The sequence below is a fragment of the Natrix helvetica genome (genome assembly GCF_964273705.1).
Source record: "Natrix helvetica genome assembly, chromosome: 7".
NCBI lineage: Eukaryota > Metazoa > Chordata > Lepidosauria > Squamata > Natricidae > Natrix > Natrix helvetica.
Genome location: NC_138558.1, coordinates 651860 through 670962, shown reverse-complemented (window position 1 = coordinate 670962; position 19103 = coordinate 651860). Strand labels below are relative to the sequence as shown.

Sequence of the window (19103 nt, the reverse complement as noted above, 5' to 3'; positions counted from 1 at the left end):
TCAAGTCTTGGAAAAGAGGGAGGGTCTCCTTCCGCTTCTTGTTCTTCTCACGTGTCTTGAAGAGCAGCAGCCGGACAGGCCCTGATTCTTCAGGGCAGGCAGGGCAGCCTCTCCCAAGCCAAGAGTGTGGGCAGGCGCTGGCTCTGCACACCTCGGCCGCATAACCAGCCCAAAGCTGGTCCAGGAAAAGCAGCTGCTGCCACATGGCCACAGGGACCCGCCTGGATGGCTCAGAAGAGGCGGCCAAGGAATTGTTTTGCTCGGGAGCCCTTTCGGGAAGCGAGAACAGCTGCAACGGGACGTGGTCCTGGGGAAGGGAGCAGGACACGGGAGGCGTTCTACAGTCCACGCGCAGGGCCCAAGGGCCACACTCGCTGGCATGGCCTCAGGGCACACGGGAGCATCTGGGAGCCCTGGCCTTCGATTCTGCCCTTCTTAGGATCACCTGCCTTCCCGTCTCTGCGGGACTTCCAGGTGCACCTCAGGTAAAGGCACCTGGATAAGAGAAGCTCACAGTCTCTACGTAAGGACGTATTTTGGGAAGTCGACCCAAGTTGGAGGCCAGCAGAGCATCCAGGGGTCCAGAAGGTGGCTTTGGACCTCCTGGGCCAAAAAGAGATGGAGACCAAACTGAAGAAGCTTCTTGAATGAGAAGGAAAACTTTTTCAGAGGAAAAAACCCAAGACAGTCCAGTTGCCTTTTGAAAAAAGCACCTCTGGGGCAACCGTGACCTGGATGGGGGAGCATCTCCCTAGACAGGTGGAGAGGAAAGGTTCTGGCCAGGAGCATCAACCTCCCCCCCTTCCCCTGCCCAACTCCTTCCACAAAAGAAAAGGGCTCCTTCCAGAGCTCAGAGCATCCGGCTCTTAAAAGAGGGCATGGAATCTGCGTCCCATGTGCCCACGCACATGTTCCACGCGCAAACATGTGTACCAACATGCGTACAAACAGAGGGAGGGGTGCCCACCGCCCCGGCCTCCCCCCTGCCCTCCCCCAAGGGAGCGGGGCAAATCAGGAGCCAGGGGTGCCGACGAGCGGCCCAAAGGCTGGGGAAGCCAGGCAGCCCTGCAAAGAGAGCCTTCTGCTCGCCCCACAGTAGGTTTTCATTAGAGCGCACTGAAGGGCCCCCGCGTGTGCGGGTGTGTGCCGAGGCATTCTTCTGACTTCACAGAACTTTCCTTTATTTAAACCAAGAAGCCTATTTTGAATTTTTTTCCCCTCCTTCAAACAATGAGGAGAAGTAGAGAAAGGAGAACCATTTCCCTTGTCCATTGTTTATTGGGGCTCCGGCTGAGTCTAATGAAAACATGGTTACAGTTTTTTTTAAAAAGAGAGGGCTGCTTTTATCTTCCGCAGGAGGGGGAAAACCGTCTCTCCTATTCCAACCTTCGGGCAACGTTTGAAAAGAAGGCCGCAGCAGGGCTGTCGGGCCGGAACCGTCAGCCAGCGGCCCAAGATGTGGGCTGCGAAGAATGCCAAGTATCCACAACAAGTGAAATTGGATGTGGAGAGAGATCTTCTCCACACTGACTTCTGTTTAGGAGGAAACCGAATCCAGATGGCCCCGACAAGGCCGGCCTGCCGCAGACCCCCCGCTAACCGCTTGCAGATGGGAGCCCGGGCGCTCCTGCTGACATCCAGAGGGGAGGCTCCCCGGCCCAGGAGAAGGAAGCCCAGGGCGAATGAGGGTGGCAGGCAGGCACAGGCAGTCCTCCACTCAGGACCACAATTGAGCCCCAAATCTCTGTTGCTAAGTGAGACAGTTGTTAAGCGAGCTTTGCTCCATTTGACAACTTTTCCTGCCACCGTTGCTAAGCGAATCACTGCAGGTGTGAAGTTAGTCACACGGTTGTTAAGTGAATCTGGCTCCCCCGTGGACTTTGCTTGTCTGAAGGTCTCCAAGGGGGATCAGGTGACACCCCCCCCCGGCACATGGCGACCCTCAATGGGGAAGCCAGGGTCACTTTACGGCTGTGTTACTAACTTAACAACTGCAGTGACTCACTTAACAGCTATAGCAAGAAAGGTCGTAAAATGGGGCAAAACTCATTTAACAAATGTCTCACTTAGCTCCATTGTGATGGTAAGTCGAGGACTGCTGGCAATTCCTTGTATTTCTCCTTCCCTGTTTTCCTTCCCTCAGTCCAGCCTCGCAAAGGGCCCAGACGGGACTGCAGCCTTCTTCCCTCCCAGGCCTCCCAGTGCCCCCTGCTCTCTGCAGCTCTGACCAGCGGCCCACCAGCCCCATTATCAGGTGGGCAAGGGAAGTGATGAGAGGATGAGAAGGCCAAGGGTGGCCCCTGGAGAGGTCCTGGGGGCGGCATCCTTCCTTGGCCAAACCAACTGCACGGCCCAGCAGGCACAGCGTCCATCGAAGGAGCCACCTGTTCAAACAAGGGAGCTGCCATCCAGCAACTGCTGGGCTCCAAAGTGGGCCAGAGGGGAAGGCAGAAAGCAAGGGAGCGAGAGGAGGAGGAGGAGGTGGTGGAGAGCAAGCGAGGGGGGACACACAAGCCTTCTCCACGGAGACTCTCAGCCCTCCAGGTCAGGGTAGCCCCAAAGGGGCTTTTTCAAGAGGCAACTGCACTTTCCTTCCTGTCCCTTGAAGACGTTTCGCTTCTCATCCAAGAAGCTTCCACCCTTCACTCGGAACTGAAGAAGCTTCTGGGATGAGAAGTGAAACGTCTTCAGGGGAAAACAAAGTCCAGCTGCCTCTTGAAAAAGCCCCCTTGGGAGAAGGAAGGAGTTCACAGAGAGGTCCGTCCAGAAGAGAAGACTCCGCCCCAGGATGGACATGGGGACCCTTCCTCATCTACAATCCTGGGCCCCCCCGCCCTAAACAGCTTGCAGAAATATGACAACAATTGTGAGTTCAAAGCCCCAATCAGCCCCCTGACATAATTGTCTGTTTACAGAGGGCGCTTCCTTCCTTCGCAGGCCCTGGCAAATGAGCAGCAGCCGTTCCTGTCCAGCCTCCTCCCGGCTCCCTCAGGGCCAGCTCTCCACCCCTCCCAGCCAAACTCGGTGCAACATCTGGAACGGGATTCTGTTCCCCAAAGGGAGCCAAGAAAGCAGCAGCCCTGAGCCCCCCCTCTTCCGAGGAGACACAAAGGTCCTGGGCCAAACCCGGCAGATCCAAGGGCAGGAACATCGTCCGAACCCCTGACGAGGACCTCCCTGGGCAGCCCTGCCTGCCCTCCGGCTCCCTTGGCCTCAGCATTCCTGATAAGGAATCGTTTCCAATGAGTTTTGCCGCGGTTTATGCTGGGACTATAATTTTCCATGTCTTCAAAAGAAACTCTTCTGAAGGCTGGCTCCCCTTCAAAGCTTTGCTAAACCCCTTTCAATTCTCCGGTAGCCCCTTCGTCCTCACGATGCCAACCCCACAAGCAACCAGATAATAGTTTCCATGACCAAGCTCAGCCTGAAGGAATGATCGGGACATGTGATCGTCTCCATTAAGCAGGGATGAGGGAAGTAAAGACAGGGAGGATCCCTGATTCTACCATATGAAACGGAGAGCGAAAGGTGGGCAGCAGGTGCTCATTTGGTCCCTAGTCCTCAGGAAGGCCTTGCCAGGTGGGTGATACCCCTGCCAGGCTGTCCGACTGCAACGGCGGCTCCAGCTGTGTGCTTTTTGAGAGACATTAATGCCTTGAAACATCACAGAAGAGAGCAGGCCAGGGACGTTCCTTCAGCCGCTTCCCATCAGAACAGGACGGAGTTGGAAGGGACCTTGGAGGCCTTCTAGTCCAGCCCCTGCTCAATCAGGAGGCCCTCTGCCATTTCAGACAGGCGGCTGTCCAGTCTCCTCTTAAAAACCTCCAGCGTTGGAGCCCCCACAACTTCTGGAAGCAACTTCTGTTCCACCGTTTAATTATTCTGTCAGGAAATTCCTCCTTAGTTCCAGGGTGCTTCCCTGCTGGCTTAGCCCCCATCCGTTGCTTCTTGTCTTGCCTTCAGGGGCTTTGGAGAATAGCTTGGCCCCCTCCCTCTCCTTTGGGGCAGCCCTGGAGATACTGGAAGGCTGCTGTCACGTCCCTCCGAGTGTTTCTTTTCACTAGACTTTCATTAAGCTTCATCTTCATCACCTTGCAGAAGCTGCCTATCCAGATGACGCCAGTTGACTTCCTTCTGGGATACTTCAGTCATTTTCATTTCCTTTCTCTCTCTTTAGCTCTTTTGCTCCTTAAGTTTCCTTCCGGTCTCTCTTCCCACGACCTCAAGGAGCCGATGTTGAAACAAACCCGAGAGTCCCTTCTCCTTACGAGGGGAGCAGATCCGGGCAGGGTGGTATGGCTAGACCAAAGCTGCAAGAATTTCTGCCCATTGGCAGGGTTATTCAAAAAGAACATCATAAGAATACGTATTCATCCAGTTGAAGGATTGTGTCTATTAGAAGGACTTGATATCAGGCAAGTATCCGTGATATTCAAGGGTAGAAAAACATACCGTACTTGAGGAATTCTATGGCAAATTGCTAGAAATGTAAACAGACTGACAAATGAAATATTTAGAGTAGTAATAGCTGTTGGGGATGCAGTAGTTGGAGGTGCATGGAATCAAAGGAAGATTCGGCCTGGAAAAAGACGATTTTGTGGGAAGCAGACTAATAGCCAAAGTGCTAAAAATGTAACTGGCTTTCAGGAGACAATCAGGAAGGAGAACCATATGCAAGAACTGGATGGAAACATCCAATCTCGATCAAGAAAGAAGAGAGAGAGAGAGGACAGAAAAAGATCCTTTAGTCAAGAATATCGACGGAGGGAAATAGCAGGAAAAACTACAGACAGGGTAGGAGGGTTCATTTATTGCTACGGCCCCTAAGAGTCAACACCAACCTGATGGCGCATAATTAGTCATCGGTCAGATCTATTCCGGGGGAGCCGCAGAAGAGGACAGATTAGGGGAAAGGGGGCTGAAGCAACCCGGAAAGGCTGCAGGGAAACTTTTCTCTTCAGAAGTGAGAGGAAAATGGGGCCGGGGGGGGGGGGGTGCTGCTTCACCTGCAGTTGAGTGCAGGTTGTTCTGGGCGTGCACAGAACACGGAAGAACGACTAAAAACCATGCCAGCCATGCCAGCGCAACCGGGGAAGCGGTTCATGGGCGTGAGCAGCCTGGGTCGCTTCAGGTTCTGTGAGCAAGGCCAAAATACCACCACTGGTTCGCCCAAACCGGCGCAAATTGGTAGCAATCCACCTCTGCTGCAGAGCCTCCCTACGGGTAAGTCAGTCTACTACAGGTTAGTAGCTCAGTGGTCAAGGGGAAAGGCCCACAAGAGGCCGATCCAATCCCCATCCTTGTAGATCAAGAACTGGGCCCTGGAGACACGGGAAGACACGGGTGCACATACCAAGGGCCCAGCACAACGCGCCACAGGGCAGGACTTCCACTCACCTCATGAAATGGTGGAAGAGGAGCATCAAGGCCAAAGGCGGGGGGGGGGGGCACAGTGAAATGCAAATGACAATAATTTTTAAAAAATTATATTTTACTGGTGAATTTCCCGGTAACACAAACACAAACAATCTGGTGTAAAAGATAAAAAAGAAAAGGCAGCATGAAAAGGTTGGAAATCTTGGGAATTCTCCCTGGGGAGCAGAGAAACCTTAGCAAGGACTAGGCAGGACCATCCCTGGCGCTGCCAACCATCAAAGTGCCCGAGTGCCTCCCTTATTAAACCCAGAGGGAAGAAGGAGAGGGGCGCTGGGGCCGGCCTAGTTGTGCAACCTGAACAGAATGTTCCCTACTTTCCATTCTTTATTTAAACCAGACCAGACCGACTTCCTGCGAGAGCAAAGGGCAGGGCTGCAAACCCACGGTTGCGCAAGGAGGCCACGCCAACAGCCACGCGGGGGGGTGCTGTGGGGGGGTGGGGGGGAGCTCCTGCGCCTCTTTTACGCTCAGCATCTCTCTGCCAAATTGAAAACCTTCGTCCTTGGAATGGACCAAGCCACCGGTTTGCAAACATGTTGACCCGGAGATGTCCTCAGCAAATATTCCTGAAACCTGACCGTCCAGCCAGAGGGGGCTGCTGTGAGGCACGGACGCTGCCCACCAGGGAACCAGCATGGGGTTCCCCTAAAAGACATTGGGGCCCGACTGCTCCCCCCTGCCTTCAAAAGAAATCAACACCAATGGGAAACCTTTGCTGGAATCCGATCCCCAATTCTTCAAAGGACGCCTTGTTAGGTAGAGACTCCAATATGATCTGATGAAAAGTATGGCCCAAAGGCAAAGCCCCCGCCCCTCCAAAAGAAAAGTTTGCTTTCTTCAAGCCAGGGATAAAACATGAGACTCTCTGGGTATCTCCACCTTCACCCAAAGTGTGCAATCTCCATCTCTGAGCTTTAATCCCACCAACCAACTCCTGAAGATGCCACACCTAAAGCACAGGACCTACTGCACACGCGCACACACAACCCCCCCCCCGCTTCTGCTCCATCGTCTTCTGCACTAGGAGGAGGTGGTAAGTCCCCGCACCCCACAAGTAGAGGGGGAGAAGTTCCCCTCTTTGCTGCTGCTGCTGCTTCCCCAGGCTCAGGTCCTCAAGCAGTGTTGGGCCAGAGGGGGGAGGCTGAGCCCCCAGCTCTTCTGCCACGAAGGGTCTTCTCCACCCCAGAGCTAAAGCAAGAGGAAGCCCACCCAAGGGGCAACGGAGGGAAGCAACCTGGGGCCAAGGAGAAAGTTTCTAACAGGGGCAGCAATGGAAGATACCTCCAGAGGCTGCGGGAGCTTCGTCACTGGAAGCTTCCGGGAGGAGGTTGGGCAGACATTTTGAGGGTCAAACTCACGTGACACATGAGGACACTTCCCCCCTTCGCTAAAACGGGCATGGGCGTGGCCAGTGCGCGATGCATCCGGCCCATGGGCTGGGGTAGGACAGCCCTGGGCTATAGGGCCTCAAGTTTCAACTGGGGGCTGGACTAGAAGATCTCCAAGGTCTCCCCCAACTGCGTTATGCTAAACATGGTGCCGGCCTCAGCCTGGAACTGGAGGCTCCTTGTGGGGAGGGGGCCGGGGGTTGCTCCGGGGTCTGGGTGGGCCCACCGCAGAGTTCTGGATTCTGTCACAGGATTGGGAAATTAGCTGCAGCCTTTGAACTCCCCGTGCCCCGAGGAGAAGCTCTGCTCTGCTCCTGCCCCCGAAGGCAGCCCAGCCCCACACAGCCCTCTGGGCGCAGGCAGGCAGCTCTGCCCCCTTTCCTTGCCAGCCCTTGTCTCAATGGCAGCCCCTCTGCCCGCTCCCTCCTCGCCTGGCAGAGAACCTCCAGTCCCGAGTTTTGGGCTCGCTGCAGCCCAACAGCCCCGTCTGCCCACAAGTCCCCTCGGCGGGCTGAGGCAAGGCAAGCCTCTTCCAAGGAGCCCCCCTCTCCATCTGGCCACCATACAATGTCAGGAAAATGTTACTCTTCAAAATTGAGTTTGATTTACTTGTCAGGCTAATTGTTCCAGCATTAATTAAACGTGCCTCAGTGGCAGATGTAGGAAAGCTCACTTAGGGAGGGCCGGCCTCCTTCCAACTCACAGGCCCGAGGGTCACGGCCCCCAACTCACCCGGGGCCTCCTCTGGGCACCTCTCTAAGCCTTTGCTTGGTCCTCTCTTGGTCCCTGGCAGCTCTTTGTCTCCAAAAGGGTTCTTATGGAAGGGGGGGGGGGATGCCACCTTCAGATGCTGGACAAGGTCCGAGAAGCAAGCGGAGGGAGACGACTCCTTGGGGAGAGCCTTTGTGGCAGGAAGGGTCCCTCTTCTGATGCGCTCAGGGGCTTTGGGGGATAGGATGACCCCTCCTGTCTGGGACAGCCGCTCAAATATTGGGAGACTGCTCTCCCGCCCTCCCTTAGGCCAGACATTCCCAATTCCAAGTCTGGAAAAGCAGAGCAGGGGTGCCTTGGTAAGGCCACACTTGGTCTTACGTTGCGCCCAGGTTTGGACACCACGATGTAAAAAAGCTGAAGAGAAGAGCAGCAAAGATTATTAGGGGACTGGAGGCTAAAACATATGAACAATGGTTGCTGGAATTGGGCATGGCTAGTCCAAGGAAGAGAAGGACTAGGAATGACGTGACCGCAGTCTTCCAATATTTGAGGGGTTGTAACAGACAAGAAGGGGTCATCCTATTTCTCCAGGCCCCTGAGGGCAGGACAAGAAGAAGCAACGGATGGAAACTAATCAAGGAGAGAAGCAACCTAGAACTTAGGAGGAATTTCCTGACAGGGAGAACAATTTAACCACTGGAAAGGCTCGTCCTCAGAAATCGTGGATGCTCCATCACTGGAGGCTTTAAAGAAGAGATTGGACGGTCATTTGTTAGAAATGTTATAGGGCCTCTTCCTTGAGCAGGGGGTTGGACTAGAAGACCTCCAACGTCCCCTCCCATTCTGTTATTCTGTATATTCTGTGGTCAAGAGGGCAGCCACAGAGATCAGTTCTATGTGTCCCTGCCTCAGGTCCATCTGAAACCCACTCCCAGCAGGTGGCACACGAGACCCTTCCAAGGGGCAGACTTACAGGAGATCCCCTCTGCAGGGTCTGATCCCCATAATAATGACTCTCTGGGGGAAGCCCCATGAACTCAGGGAGGGCAATCCAGGAGTAAACCTGCAAGAAATTCTGCTACGTGCTTGCTTGTGGGATGGAAAACAGCTATTTAAAATGAGTGATATTTTATAGTTAAAGTTGCTGAAAAATAATAAAAACAGGAACGCTCCCTCTTCCATACACACCGGTGAGCATCGTGGAAGTTCTTTTCCCTGCCAAGAGCCCCCCCCCCCCCCCCGGTCAAAGTGTGCATCTCAGTATTGCCCTAAACTGGGGGACGGTCGCGCACACACACACACACACACACACACACGGCATCTAACTTCCTTCTGCCAACTACAGAGCAGGCTTGCTAAATTTCTGGAGCCAATTACAGATTTAAAAGAAGAAAAGCAAGGATAGGGCAGGTGAAGCCATCTAGGCATCCTGCAGGGAGATTTGGTGCTACTTTTTTTTATTGCACAGTGAAGTGTTTAATAACAGCCCCAAAGGTGTGTGCCAGTCACCCCATAGGTGCCGGTGGCTGCAGCACAGGAGGAAGGGGAGGGGGGAGGAGATCCCACGAAGCCCCCGCCTAGAGAATGACCAGCCCTTTGGACATTCAGGAGGATGCAGAAGCTGCAGGGGGGGGGTGCGGGGCAGCTGCCCTTCAATAGTCAAGCAGCTCACTCAGCTGGGCCAGTTTCGTCCGGAGGAAAAAGCCTCAAGCGGAAGCCTGTTTTCATGAAGGTAGAAGAATAAATTTGGACAGGAGAGGGACGCAGACCTGGGCACCTCAGAGAGGATGAGGAGGGCCCCCTTCAGAGAAGAGAGCCTGACGGTGGAAGATAAAAGGAACACCCTGAGCTGGGCTCCCTACTGGATCCAGGACAAGAGAGGGAGAGCCCAACTTCTGATGAGAATGGCCCTTCCCTACCGACACACCGTGGGCTCAAGTGTTGCAACTGCAAATAACACGAAAGAGAGGAGCCGGAGGGAGGGAGGAGTCAAGGGCGTCATCAGTCTGGAGTCCCTTCGTGCCCACAAGAGATCTCCTTGAATTCCGTTGACTCTCACCTGCCGCCAAATCGCCTCGGCTGTTAGTAGTTCTGATTTTCCTTTGAGCAGCCTGGGTTCCCGACTGACATAACCGCTGTGATCATATCCCCAGAGGGAGGAAGCGCATGGCCTTACGGGGCCCAGGTGGGCTTCTCGTCCCTCCTTCCAGGAAGGTCAGCAAGGTAATGATGGGCTCCGGAATCCCCCTCCCTTTGCCCAGTATTCAAACCCAGCCCCCCCACCTCAAATGAGGTTTGAGCCCCGATTCATCACCAGCGCAGCCAGAGTTCAATCAGCCATTTACTTTCCATAAATTCACCTTGAAGTGTATCGTATTTCGGCCCTCGACTCCCATCCCGTCCTTTCTCTTGTTACTCTAATGCAAAGAGACTTCTGAAATTTCCTTCACATCCAAACTTTTACTATGGCAATAACCACAATTCTGGCCGGCCCCTTCAACGTTTCAAAAGGCAGAAAAGCTTTCATACTGTTTAGAAATAACCGTTTAGGTTTTCCTGCTTTAATCCTGCAAAAGGCGGAAACTTTGCGCAGAACCACAAGCCGTCAGCTTCCCAGCAAGCAAGAATCCCGCTTAGCTCTCTAGTATAAACAGCCTGGGAGCAGGCCGCCACATCAAGACACGGGATTCCTGGAGAAATGATTCTGGTTTCAATTCTCATTTGTTCTGCACATGCCACTGAACTCCAGGTATTCTCCCTGGGAAACCTCTCAACCCTCAACATCCAGAAGGCCACAAAACGCAGGCAAAGAAGAAGAAACGGAGGGCGGGTGCTGTAGGGAAAGGCAGCTTCGGAATGGGTGACCGACGGAGACTGCGGGCAGCTGAACCAGAGTCTGAAGTAGAGAAGGTCCTCCGTTCTACTCTCTTGCTGGCCCCCTTCAGCCATGTGGGACTCTAGGCGACTCTATGGCCTCTCCGCCTCCTGCAATCTTGCGCTGCTTCTCTGAGTTTTTCTTTGCTCTGGCTGTTCCCTTCCTTCCTTTCTATTTTTCTCCCCTTCCCTTCCCTATCATTCTTTCACTGAAATATTTGTATGGCCACCCATCCTAAAACAACCATGGGCGCCTCACAACAGTAAAACTACAAAAACCATAAGACCAAGACTGAAAAGCCCAGCAACTCCATCCTCTTCCCAGGGTGCCCCAATAACCCCCCACAGGCCCCCACCAGGCCCTCCCCCTGCCCGAATAAACAGCCGCGTTGCAAAGGCCTTCGGCCAGGCTAAAAAAAAACGGGGGGGGGGCTAAGTGTCTCAGGGAAGGGAGGTGGGGTGTGCCCACCCTGTCCAATCGAGCGGGATGGGCAATGCCAGACTGACCCAAAAGGAAACGTGATCTCTGGTCATTGCTGTGTTGATCTTCCTTGATGGGCCTGCAATTCCTGGAAGAGAGAGGGAGAACGTTTTCCTTTCTCTCGGCATCTGGAACTTCGCTTATTCTCCGGGATTCTTCAAAACTCATGAAGGTTTGGCCAGACCATCTACAGCTTCCTTCAGGAGCTCAGGGATCCTGGCTCTCAGGGAACAATGCCACTCCCTTGAAACCCAGGGGAAACCCAGGCTGGAGGCCCAGGCACTCATGGGGATGGTGAAGCTCTTCTCCTCTTTTCTCCGGCCTTCCTGCTGGGGGGGCCTTGCATACCGGGGGCTTCATTCCAGTCGCGAGGGAGACGCTCTCCTAGGAGGGACCCAGGCCTCGCGTGCTGGACCCCCATCCTCCCACAATGAGGATCCTGCTGGGTGGGTGGGAAAGGCCAGCGCGAGAAGCAGGGGGCGGGCTGCGGTGGTGTGTGGGTCAGGCGACCTTTGCTCTGCCTGGTGAGCCACGCAAGCAAGTGCCGGGGAGCACAAACACAGCCGACACGGGAAGAGGAATTCCTAAGCCCAGCAGTCAAAGGGGGAAAGGCTGCAGAAGGTGAAATAGGACAGAATTCTTTATGGGCCAATTTTCCCCTCTCGGGCTTCTGTAATATTCTGTGAAGCCAAAGAGGCCTAATCCTTGACCTTCCCATCGTTCTTCTCAACTGGGGACATTCCACGTGGGCTATGAAACATCTGTGCTGTTAACGTACAACGGCTGGAGAGTCCTAGCAAAACACAAAGCATTTGCAAGGCGAAGCCAAACCACTTTGGTTCATCTCCCAATTCCGGAGCGGCTTCTGTCCAGGCAGGGGGACGGCCAACGAGCCCCCCCCCAAATATTCTCCCAGGCCCCCAAAAGAGGCCAAGTGTTTCTGCTGCTTTTACTCCCCTCCTGAAACGAACCTCATTTCAAGGTCATAAGGAACTTTCTGCCCATCAGCAGCCTCTCTCGGCCAAGGCCACGTACGGAAGTAAGGTAAGAGCCGTCCTCGAGAGAAGGGCTGCCGGCTCAGCAGCCACCCATGAGCGTCAGAAGCAGCCACCGCATCTGGACCAAAGAAGCTGGAAGGCGAATACTTCAGCGGAAGGTGTGGCCAAGAAGCCGTCCGTCAGGACTGGGGGGGGGTTCGTTTCTAAAACCGGTTTCCTCGGGGCTCTGTTGATCCAAAGGGAGAGATCCACTTCGCCCACTCCAGTCTTGGCACCCGGGTCAAGGTCACACCTGCCAATCATGTTTCTCCCTACCTGCCTGGCACGAACGGGCTCTTGCTGGTGGGCAGCCCCCCCATCAGAAACCCAGAGAGAGGGAGGCTTGATTGACAGGACCCTCGTCTGCCCACCTGCTCCAAGAGGGCCACTCCCAGGCCAAGGGGGCTTCCGTGACACTGGGGGGGGGGAAACAGAGGGTCCTCCTGGCTTGGGAAAGGGGAAGAGGAGGGGGTGGGGGAGGAAAGGGGAGGGGGAGGAAAGGATCACTTATGATGCTACCTGGTTGGGAAATAAAATGTCTGCAAGAAAACCACCAAGCCCAGAGAGGATCATTTCAACCCTGAGATACAAAGATTCTCCTTTATTGGGACAGACACGCATTTCCCACTTCCTACTTTGGGTAGCAAGCATTGGCTCAACTAGAGAGAAAAAACGGGAGAAAAAACTTCAAAGCGGGCTGCGTGGAAAGGGGGAGAAGCACCAGGGGGGTCCCCCAAAGCCAGCCTCTCTGAGAAGGATCCCCCCAAAGAAAAAGTGAAGGGCCCAAGATCCCATCCAAGCAGAGCTCCTGCAATCCTGGGAGAGGAGCTGAGCCACCTGCCAGCCCTTGAGCCCGGCTGTCCCTCTTCAAGGGAAGGGGGCGCCTTGAAGGTCCAGGGAGGGAGGGCAGATGGGGGCCATGGCGCTCTTGAGAGAAAGTAGGAGCTGGGCCTCTAAACCAGACAGGGGAGAGAAGGGGAGTGGGGGGGGTATTTCAGCAGCTTCGTCCACCCAGGGAGATTAAGCAGGTTGTTTAAGTCCATCGGAAACAGCAGGCCAGGACGGGGCTGGCCACAATCCAGCTGCCTTTCACACCACCACACCAATTGCCACTGCAATAAGGGTTCACACACACACACACACCTGCCTCCATCTCCTCCCAGGGGCCCCGGACCAGCCGCTAGGGAGGGAAGCTGGATTTGTGTTCCCTCGTGTCTGCCTTGGTGCAATGGAAGGGGGGGGTCTTTTTTCTGCCCTGCTTTGCTGAGGGGCGCCTGGAGAACTGCCCAGTGGGGAGAAAGAGGGGGGGGTCTTCCAACGTCCACATAAAGACAACTGAGGGGTTGGTCAACCAAGGTGGAATGGCCGTGGAGGCCAAAGCTGCCAGGAGGAGAGAAGGCTGCCTAAAGCCACTGAAGGACCCAATCGCCCTGCCTCTCCCAACCAGCTGCCTAGACTTCATTACTTTTCATTCAGATAAAATGCAGGCAGTCCTCGAAATATGACCCCGCGTCAAACATTTCCATCGCTAAGCAAGACAGTTAAGTGAGTTTTGCCCATTTTACAACCTGTCTTACCCCAGTTGCTAAGTGAATCACTGCAGTTACGTTATAGTGAGGAATCCTCCTGGGTGAGAAGCGAAAGGCCTTCCAAGGAAAAGCAGGAAGTCCAGCTGCCTCTTGAGAAAAGGGAAAAGCCCCTTTGGGACCCGGATGACGGAGAGCAACACGGTCATTAAGCAAATCTGCCTTCCCCCATTGACCTGTCTTGTCAGAAGGTCGCAAAAGGGGATCATGGAGCCCAGAACACCGCAACCGTCATAAACACGAGTCGGTTGCTGAACCTCTGAATTGTGACTGCGCGACTGTGGGGACGCTGCAACAGCCGCTGAGTGGAAAACCGGTCGTAAGTCATTTTTTTCATAAGTCACTTTGAATGGTCACTAAACGAACAATTGTAAGTCGAGAAGTCCCTGTGTAGATTGATGCAGAACCTGACAAGGGCAGGGAAGGTGCTTTAGCCCCCCGGGGGTTCCTTTCCCCCCCTGAAAAAAACCTCAGGGGAGCCAGGAGCAGGGCCCCCCCGGGGGAACTGGGCCCACGAGTGGCTGCACTTCCGCCCCAGGGGAAGGGAACGGGGGGCTCCAGAGGAGAGGTCCCTGGGAAAGGCAGTCCTAGAGGGGGAGGGGGAGGAGACCCTCGCTGTTATTGTTATCTCATTTTACCATGTTTAATCGACTTTATGGAAGTTGCGCTGTCCTCTCATCTCCCCGGCTCTTGATTGCTGCTCGGACCCATCTTCACAGGCCAGGAACCAGCAGCAGAAGCCCCCTCCCTGCCACCGTCTGCCGGGGTGGGTTTCCAGAGCTGTGAAAAGCAGCCCAGATGGAAGTTTGGAAGGATCCCGCAGACCCCCACAGACAGACAGACGGACGGACGGACGGACGGACGGACACACACACACAGAGGGCAACCAGAGCTGGAGAAGAGGCAGGGGGAAAGCTCTCCATACAAGGTGTCTGCAGAGCTCAGCTCCCATAAGGCAGGGGCTGCTCTCGCAGGGCTTCCAGAAACGGGCTGCCCTGGAGCAACGAGGGCTGGAGACGATCTCTTGGAGACAATGCCACCAGCCCTGAAAGGAGAGGAGAGAGCAGAGGACGGGGGCTGCCAACTTGGCCAGCCGGCAACGCAGCCGCTTATTAGAAACCCTCTCTAGAGAGAGGAAGGGGCCGGGGGAATGACACAAAACCCCGTTTTCTCTCATCAATAAATAACATTGGTTGTACGCAATGAATCTCTTTGAACCACAAGAGAAAACGTCCCCTGGCACCAGGTCCGCCAGCCGCCTCTGCCAAGGATATGCCCTTGCTGGGAAGAGGCTGCCCTCCGTCTGGGCTCCCTTAGTTCAGGCTGCAACCTTCCTTTCCGCGAGGCTGGCTGAGAGATCCGCTGGGGCCAGGGGAGGACACGGCTGGCCTTCCAGCACAAGCGGGCCACGTTTCTTCCAGATGACCGACTGGACGTTGGCAGCCTTGCCAGAGGCCTGAGAGTCGACACCAGCTGCCCTTTGGGAGAGGCACGAGCTCAGATGCAGCATGAGACCAGGGCCCATTGCAGGCTACGCCCAATATGCAGAGTGGCAGCTGGCAGAAAAAGAGCCCTTGGTTCTTCTGACCTTCGGAGGTGGCTCCTCTGGGACCTTCTTGGACAGCTTCTGGCAAGCAAAGTCATGGGGAAGCCAGATTCGCTTAAACCGGGCTACTGACTTATCAGCTGCAGGCATTCACTTAACAACCGTGGCAAGAAAGGTCGTAAGATGGAGTAAAACTCACTTAACAACAGGCATGTGGGGCTCAATGGTGGTCCTAAGCTGAGGACCAGCTGCTTCTCCCCAAGGGCAGCTGGGTGGTGTTGCTCTCAGCTCCGAGGGGCCTGAGCACTGCTTGGGACTCGTCTCTTGAACCGAAGGCAACAGGCCACTCTCAGGCTGCCCAGGCAGGCGAGGGGGGGGGCTGGGCAGAGGCACCAGGGATCCTACAGCCCCAAACCTCCTGCAGGGGCGTTTGCCTGGCACTGCCCCCGCCCACTGCCCCCTCCCTGCTTCATGCAGGGTCTTTTGTCCCCTCTCCAGGGGGGTTAAGGGTCTTCTTCTGCCTTTGCCTTGGCCGAGGTGGCTCTGGGGCTCAGCCAACACCCCCCCCCCCCCGTTTTAATCAGGCTGACATAAAGCCCAACACGTCCTTTCAAATGGGCACCAGATTCCAAGCGTGGCCTTGAGGGGGTCCTGCCGAATAACGCAAACCATCCCGGCCGCTGCTCCTTCTCACTCTCAACTTTGGCTGAACTGCCCCTCTGCCAACCGGAGGACAGGTGGTGGCCGGGTCAGAGCCCCAAAAGAAGCTCCGGGTGAGCGGCTGCGGCTTGCCCAGCCCGGGGGAGGGGGGGAGGGAGGGGGGTGTTTGTTGATCCTGCCGTCTGCTTAGACCAGAAGGCTCCCGGGGGGGGGGCTGGGGGGGACACCAGCTCAGCTCCACAAGGAAAACCGAGGGGCTAGGAAAGGCCGCCCCGCCCAGCAGAATCAGCCCCTCTGGGGGTTGAGTTCACACCTGCACAGGTGAGGCTCGGCCAAGGAGGTTGTGCTCCTGTTCCACCCCTGGGGAGCTCCGGGTCTTCTCAGAGACTTCCCACAGCTTTCCAGGCCACTTTCATCCCACCCCAGGGAGGCTCAGGGGGGAGGAAGAACTGAGCCACCCCATAAGCCTCCTCAGAAGGGGGGAGACCAAGAGCCTCGGCATCTCGGCCGCTTCCCCTTCTGGGCGTACAAAGAGAGAGCCTCCATTCTGACACCGAAGAGGAATGCACCGGGAATCCTTGACTTACGACCAGAATTGAGCCCAACTGTTCTGTTGCTCAGCCAGACAGCTGTTAAGGGAGCTGTGCCCCATTTTACGACCTTTCTTGCCACAGTTGTTAAGTGAATCATTGCAGTTATTAAGGTAGTAACACCGTCGTTAAGTGAACCTGGCTTCCCCCTTGACTTTGCTTGTCAGAAGGTCGCAAAAGGGGATCACAGGACCTCTGTGACCGTCATAAATATGAGCCAGCGGCCAGGCGTCAGGAATGCTGCAACAATCCGTAATGGTGAAACACAGTCATAAGTCACTAAACGAATGGTTGAAAGTCGAGGACCACCTGAAGGCCCATCCCTAAGCCTGAGGCCTTCCTCCCTTGGAGCCTTCCGCCTCTCCAGAGACGGGCAGAGCTTGGGGGAGGGGGGGATCTGATTCAGCACCTCCCCATCTTCCCTGATGCCCTGAGGCCTTCCGGTGGAGGTCGAGGCGGGGCAAACGCCCAGCCCTGCCAACGCCTGCCCAGGTGAGGCTGCCCTGCGGCTGCTGCCAGGGTGAGGAAGAGCCAGGGCGGTCGCAGGAGCCCATGCTGTCCAACCAACCCCCCACCCCCAAATGCCAGCTGGCACCAAGGCAGTTTCATGCCCGGGGCAGGATTAAAGGGAGGGTCCCTGGAGTGAGAGCGCAGAAATGTCATCTTTCGCACAGATGCTGGAGAAGTGGAGCCAAGTGAGTCCGTTGTGGAAGTTGCTGCTTCTTCCTCAAATATCCTGGCTGGTGCCGCAATGAAGTGCTGAATGACGCACGGACCCAACGGCAGAACAAAGGGCCCAAGGCTGCCTGGAATGGTCTCAGAGACAGGAGGGGGGGGGGGAGGTCTATGGGAAGCAGCCCTCCTTCAGGCCCAGCTGCCCAGGGGATCAGCTGCTTAGAGTTAAGAGGAGGGCTAGTGGCACTGGGGTAGGGAAGGGGGGGGCTTAGCCTTCGTTCCCTTGTGACTCTGCAAGGACCCTTCCCCCTTTTCACTCCAGAGACGGACAGATGGACGGACGGACAGACAGTGGCTGCCTCCCAGGGTCTTGTGATCATATGACTGGCGGCCTTCGGACGAGCAAAAGCAATGGGGAAGCCAGATTCAGTTAACAACCGTATCATTAACAACTGCAGTGCTTCACTTAACGACTATGACAAGAAAGGGGGCAAGGGGGCCCTTTTCTCGGCCAGACCCCTCAATGTGGGCTCCGCAGGAAGGTCAAGGGGAAAGGGCCCCGGCCTCCCCCTCCTTCCCACTGACACCCCTCACAACTGCCCCTCGGAGGGGAGCGAAAGGCGAGGCCCGGGGGAGGGGGAGTGGCCCGGTCCCCCTGCTGGGCTGCCTTCTCCCAGGGCAAAGGGGGCGGTCAAAGGGGGCGGTCAAAGGCCTCATCCAGCCTCCCAGCCCCAAAGGTCTCCAGAGGGTCTCAGCCCCCCAGCTGCTCCTCTTGGTCCCCTCAGGGCTTCTCCAAAGGCAACCGGACTTCCTAGAAAACCTTTCGCTTCTCATCCAAGAAGCTTCTTCCGTTCTGACTGAAAGGGGGGGGGTGGATTCAATGGGGGAGCTGCTCTAGTCACAAGAGAGGCCCAACCTCTCACCGGCCCTCCCGAAAGCTCCCCTTTCCCTCCCGGGGGGCCACGGGCTGAGCTGCCAGGGATGGAAAGGTGGGGATTTCCCTTCTTTCAATCAGGCCTGGCTTACGGCCAGTGGAGCTTCTCCTTAAAGCAGGGGGTGCCAGGCTTGGCAACTCTAGGACCTGTGGACTTCAACTCCCAGAATGCCCCAGCCAGGCATGCCAACCACAGAAACCAACCATGGCCGGTTTGGAGGAGAATGGCGTTTATGGCAAGACCTGAGGCTGAGCTTCTGACTTCCACTGCTGGGCTCTTCCTTCTCCCCCTCCCCATGTCGAAGGCACAAAACACCCCCCCCCCTCAGCCTCTCACCCAGGACTGGGCACCTTCTTCCGATGACCTAAAGGCTGTCCTGGGTTCCCCCCCCCTCGTCCCAAAAGAGGGAAGGAGAGGCCAGGCTCCAAGGAGGAACCGGGGCAGAGAAGAGCTGGCGGTTTTCATACCCTGGGTATCGAAAGCGGGCAAAGCGGGGCGTCCTCTGTTTGACTTGCTCACCCAGGAGGGTCTTGGGGAGGGGAAGGCACAAAAAGGAGGAGGGCGGCTTGCATGAGGCCTCTGAGCCCCCCCTCTCCCCCCCCGCCTTCTTTGCAGCCCCTCCCCAGAGCTTAACCTGGCCCCTACCCTGATTTGAGGGGAGGGGGATTGTGAAACGCCTGACTGCAAAGAGACGAGCGAAGGGGGTGAAGAAGCCGCAATGGCAGGCCCCTCGTGGCCGCTGCCAAAAGGCTGAGAAACAATCAGCGGAGGATGCTGTCTGCACGAACAGTTAAATCTAATTTTCTATAAAGTACGCAGGCGGAGGAGGGAAAGGCTCCAACCGCTTCCATCTGCATTACAGATTACACAAGGCTTGAAAATCATCGGCTTGCGGGTAATTAAAAACAGGGCCCAAATGGCACATTGAAGCCCCGTTCCAGGCCACTGAGAGGGCAGCCATCAGCATCTGGAATGCGCACGCCCTGCGCTGCAGAGGCTCCTCCCGCCCACCACACTCCCCAGCGAGGGTTGGGGGGAAAGGCGCAGGGCTCTCTCGCGCACATGGCGCTCGAGGGGAGGGGGAGAGGCCGGGGACCCCCAAGATGAGTCCCAGGGCCGCCAGACAGAGCCCTTGTCTCCAGAGCAGGGGTCTCCAACCTTGGCAACTTTAGGACCTGTGG

The 19103-nt window shown here is 56.0% G+C and overlaps 1 protein-coding gene across 4 annotated transcripts in view; it reads right to left on the bottom strand.

Annotated features, from left to right (window-relative positions):
* Positions 1–19103, bottom strand: part of LOC309395343 (exocyst complex component 6B-like) — a 56429-nt gene that overhangs the window by 3294 nt on the left and 34032 nt on the right. The window contains exon 7 of one of the 4 annotated variants that reach the window (XM_081959497.1): positions 1238–1463. The exons of 1 other annotated variant lie outside the window; for it this stretch is intronic. In XM_081959497.1, coding sequence (XP_081815623.1) covers positions 1440–1463 — 24 coding nt within the window. In that variant the 3' untranslated portion in view covers positions 1238–1439. Of the gene's footprint in view, positions 1–1237; positions 1464–10917; positions 10982–11913; positions 12118–19103 lie in introns of those variants that run through there. 2 more of the 4 variants (XM_081959495.1, XM_081959494.1) reach the window with 2 other exon arrangements.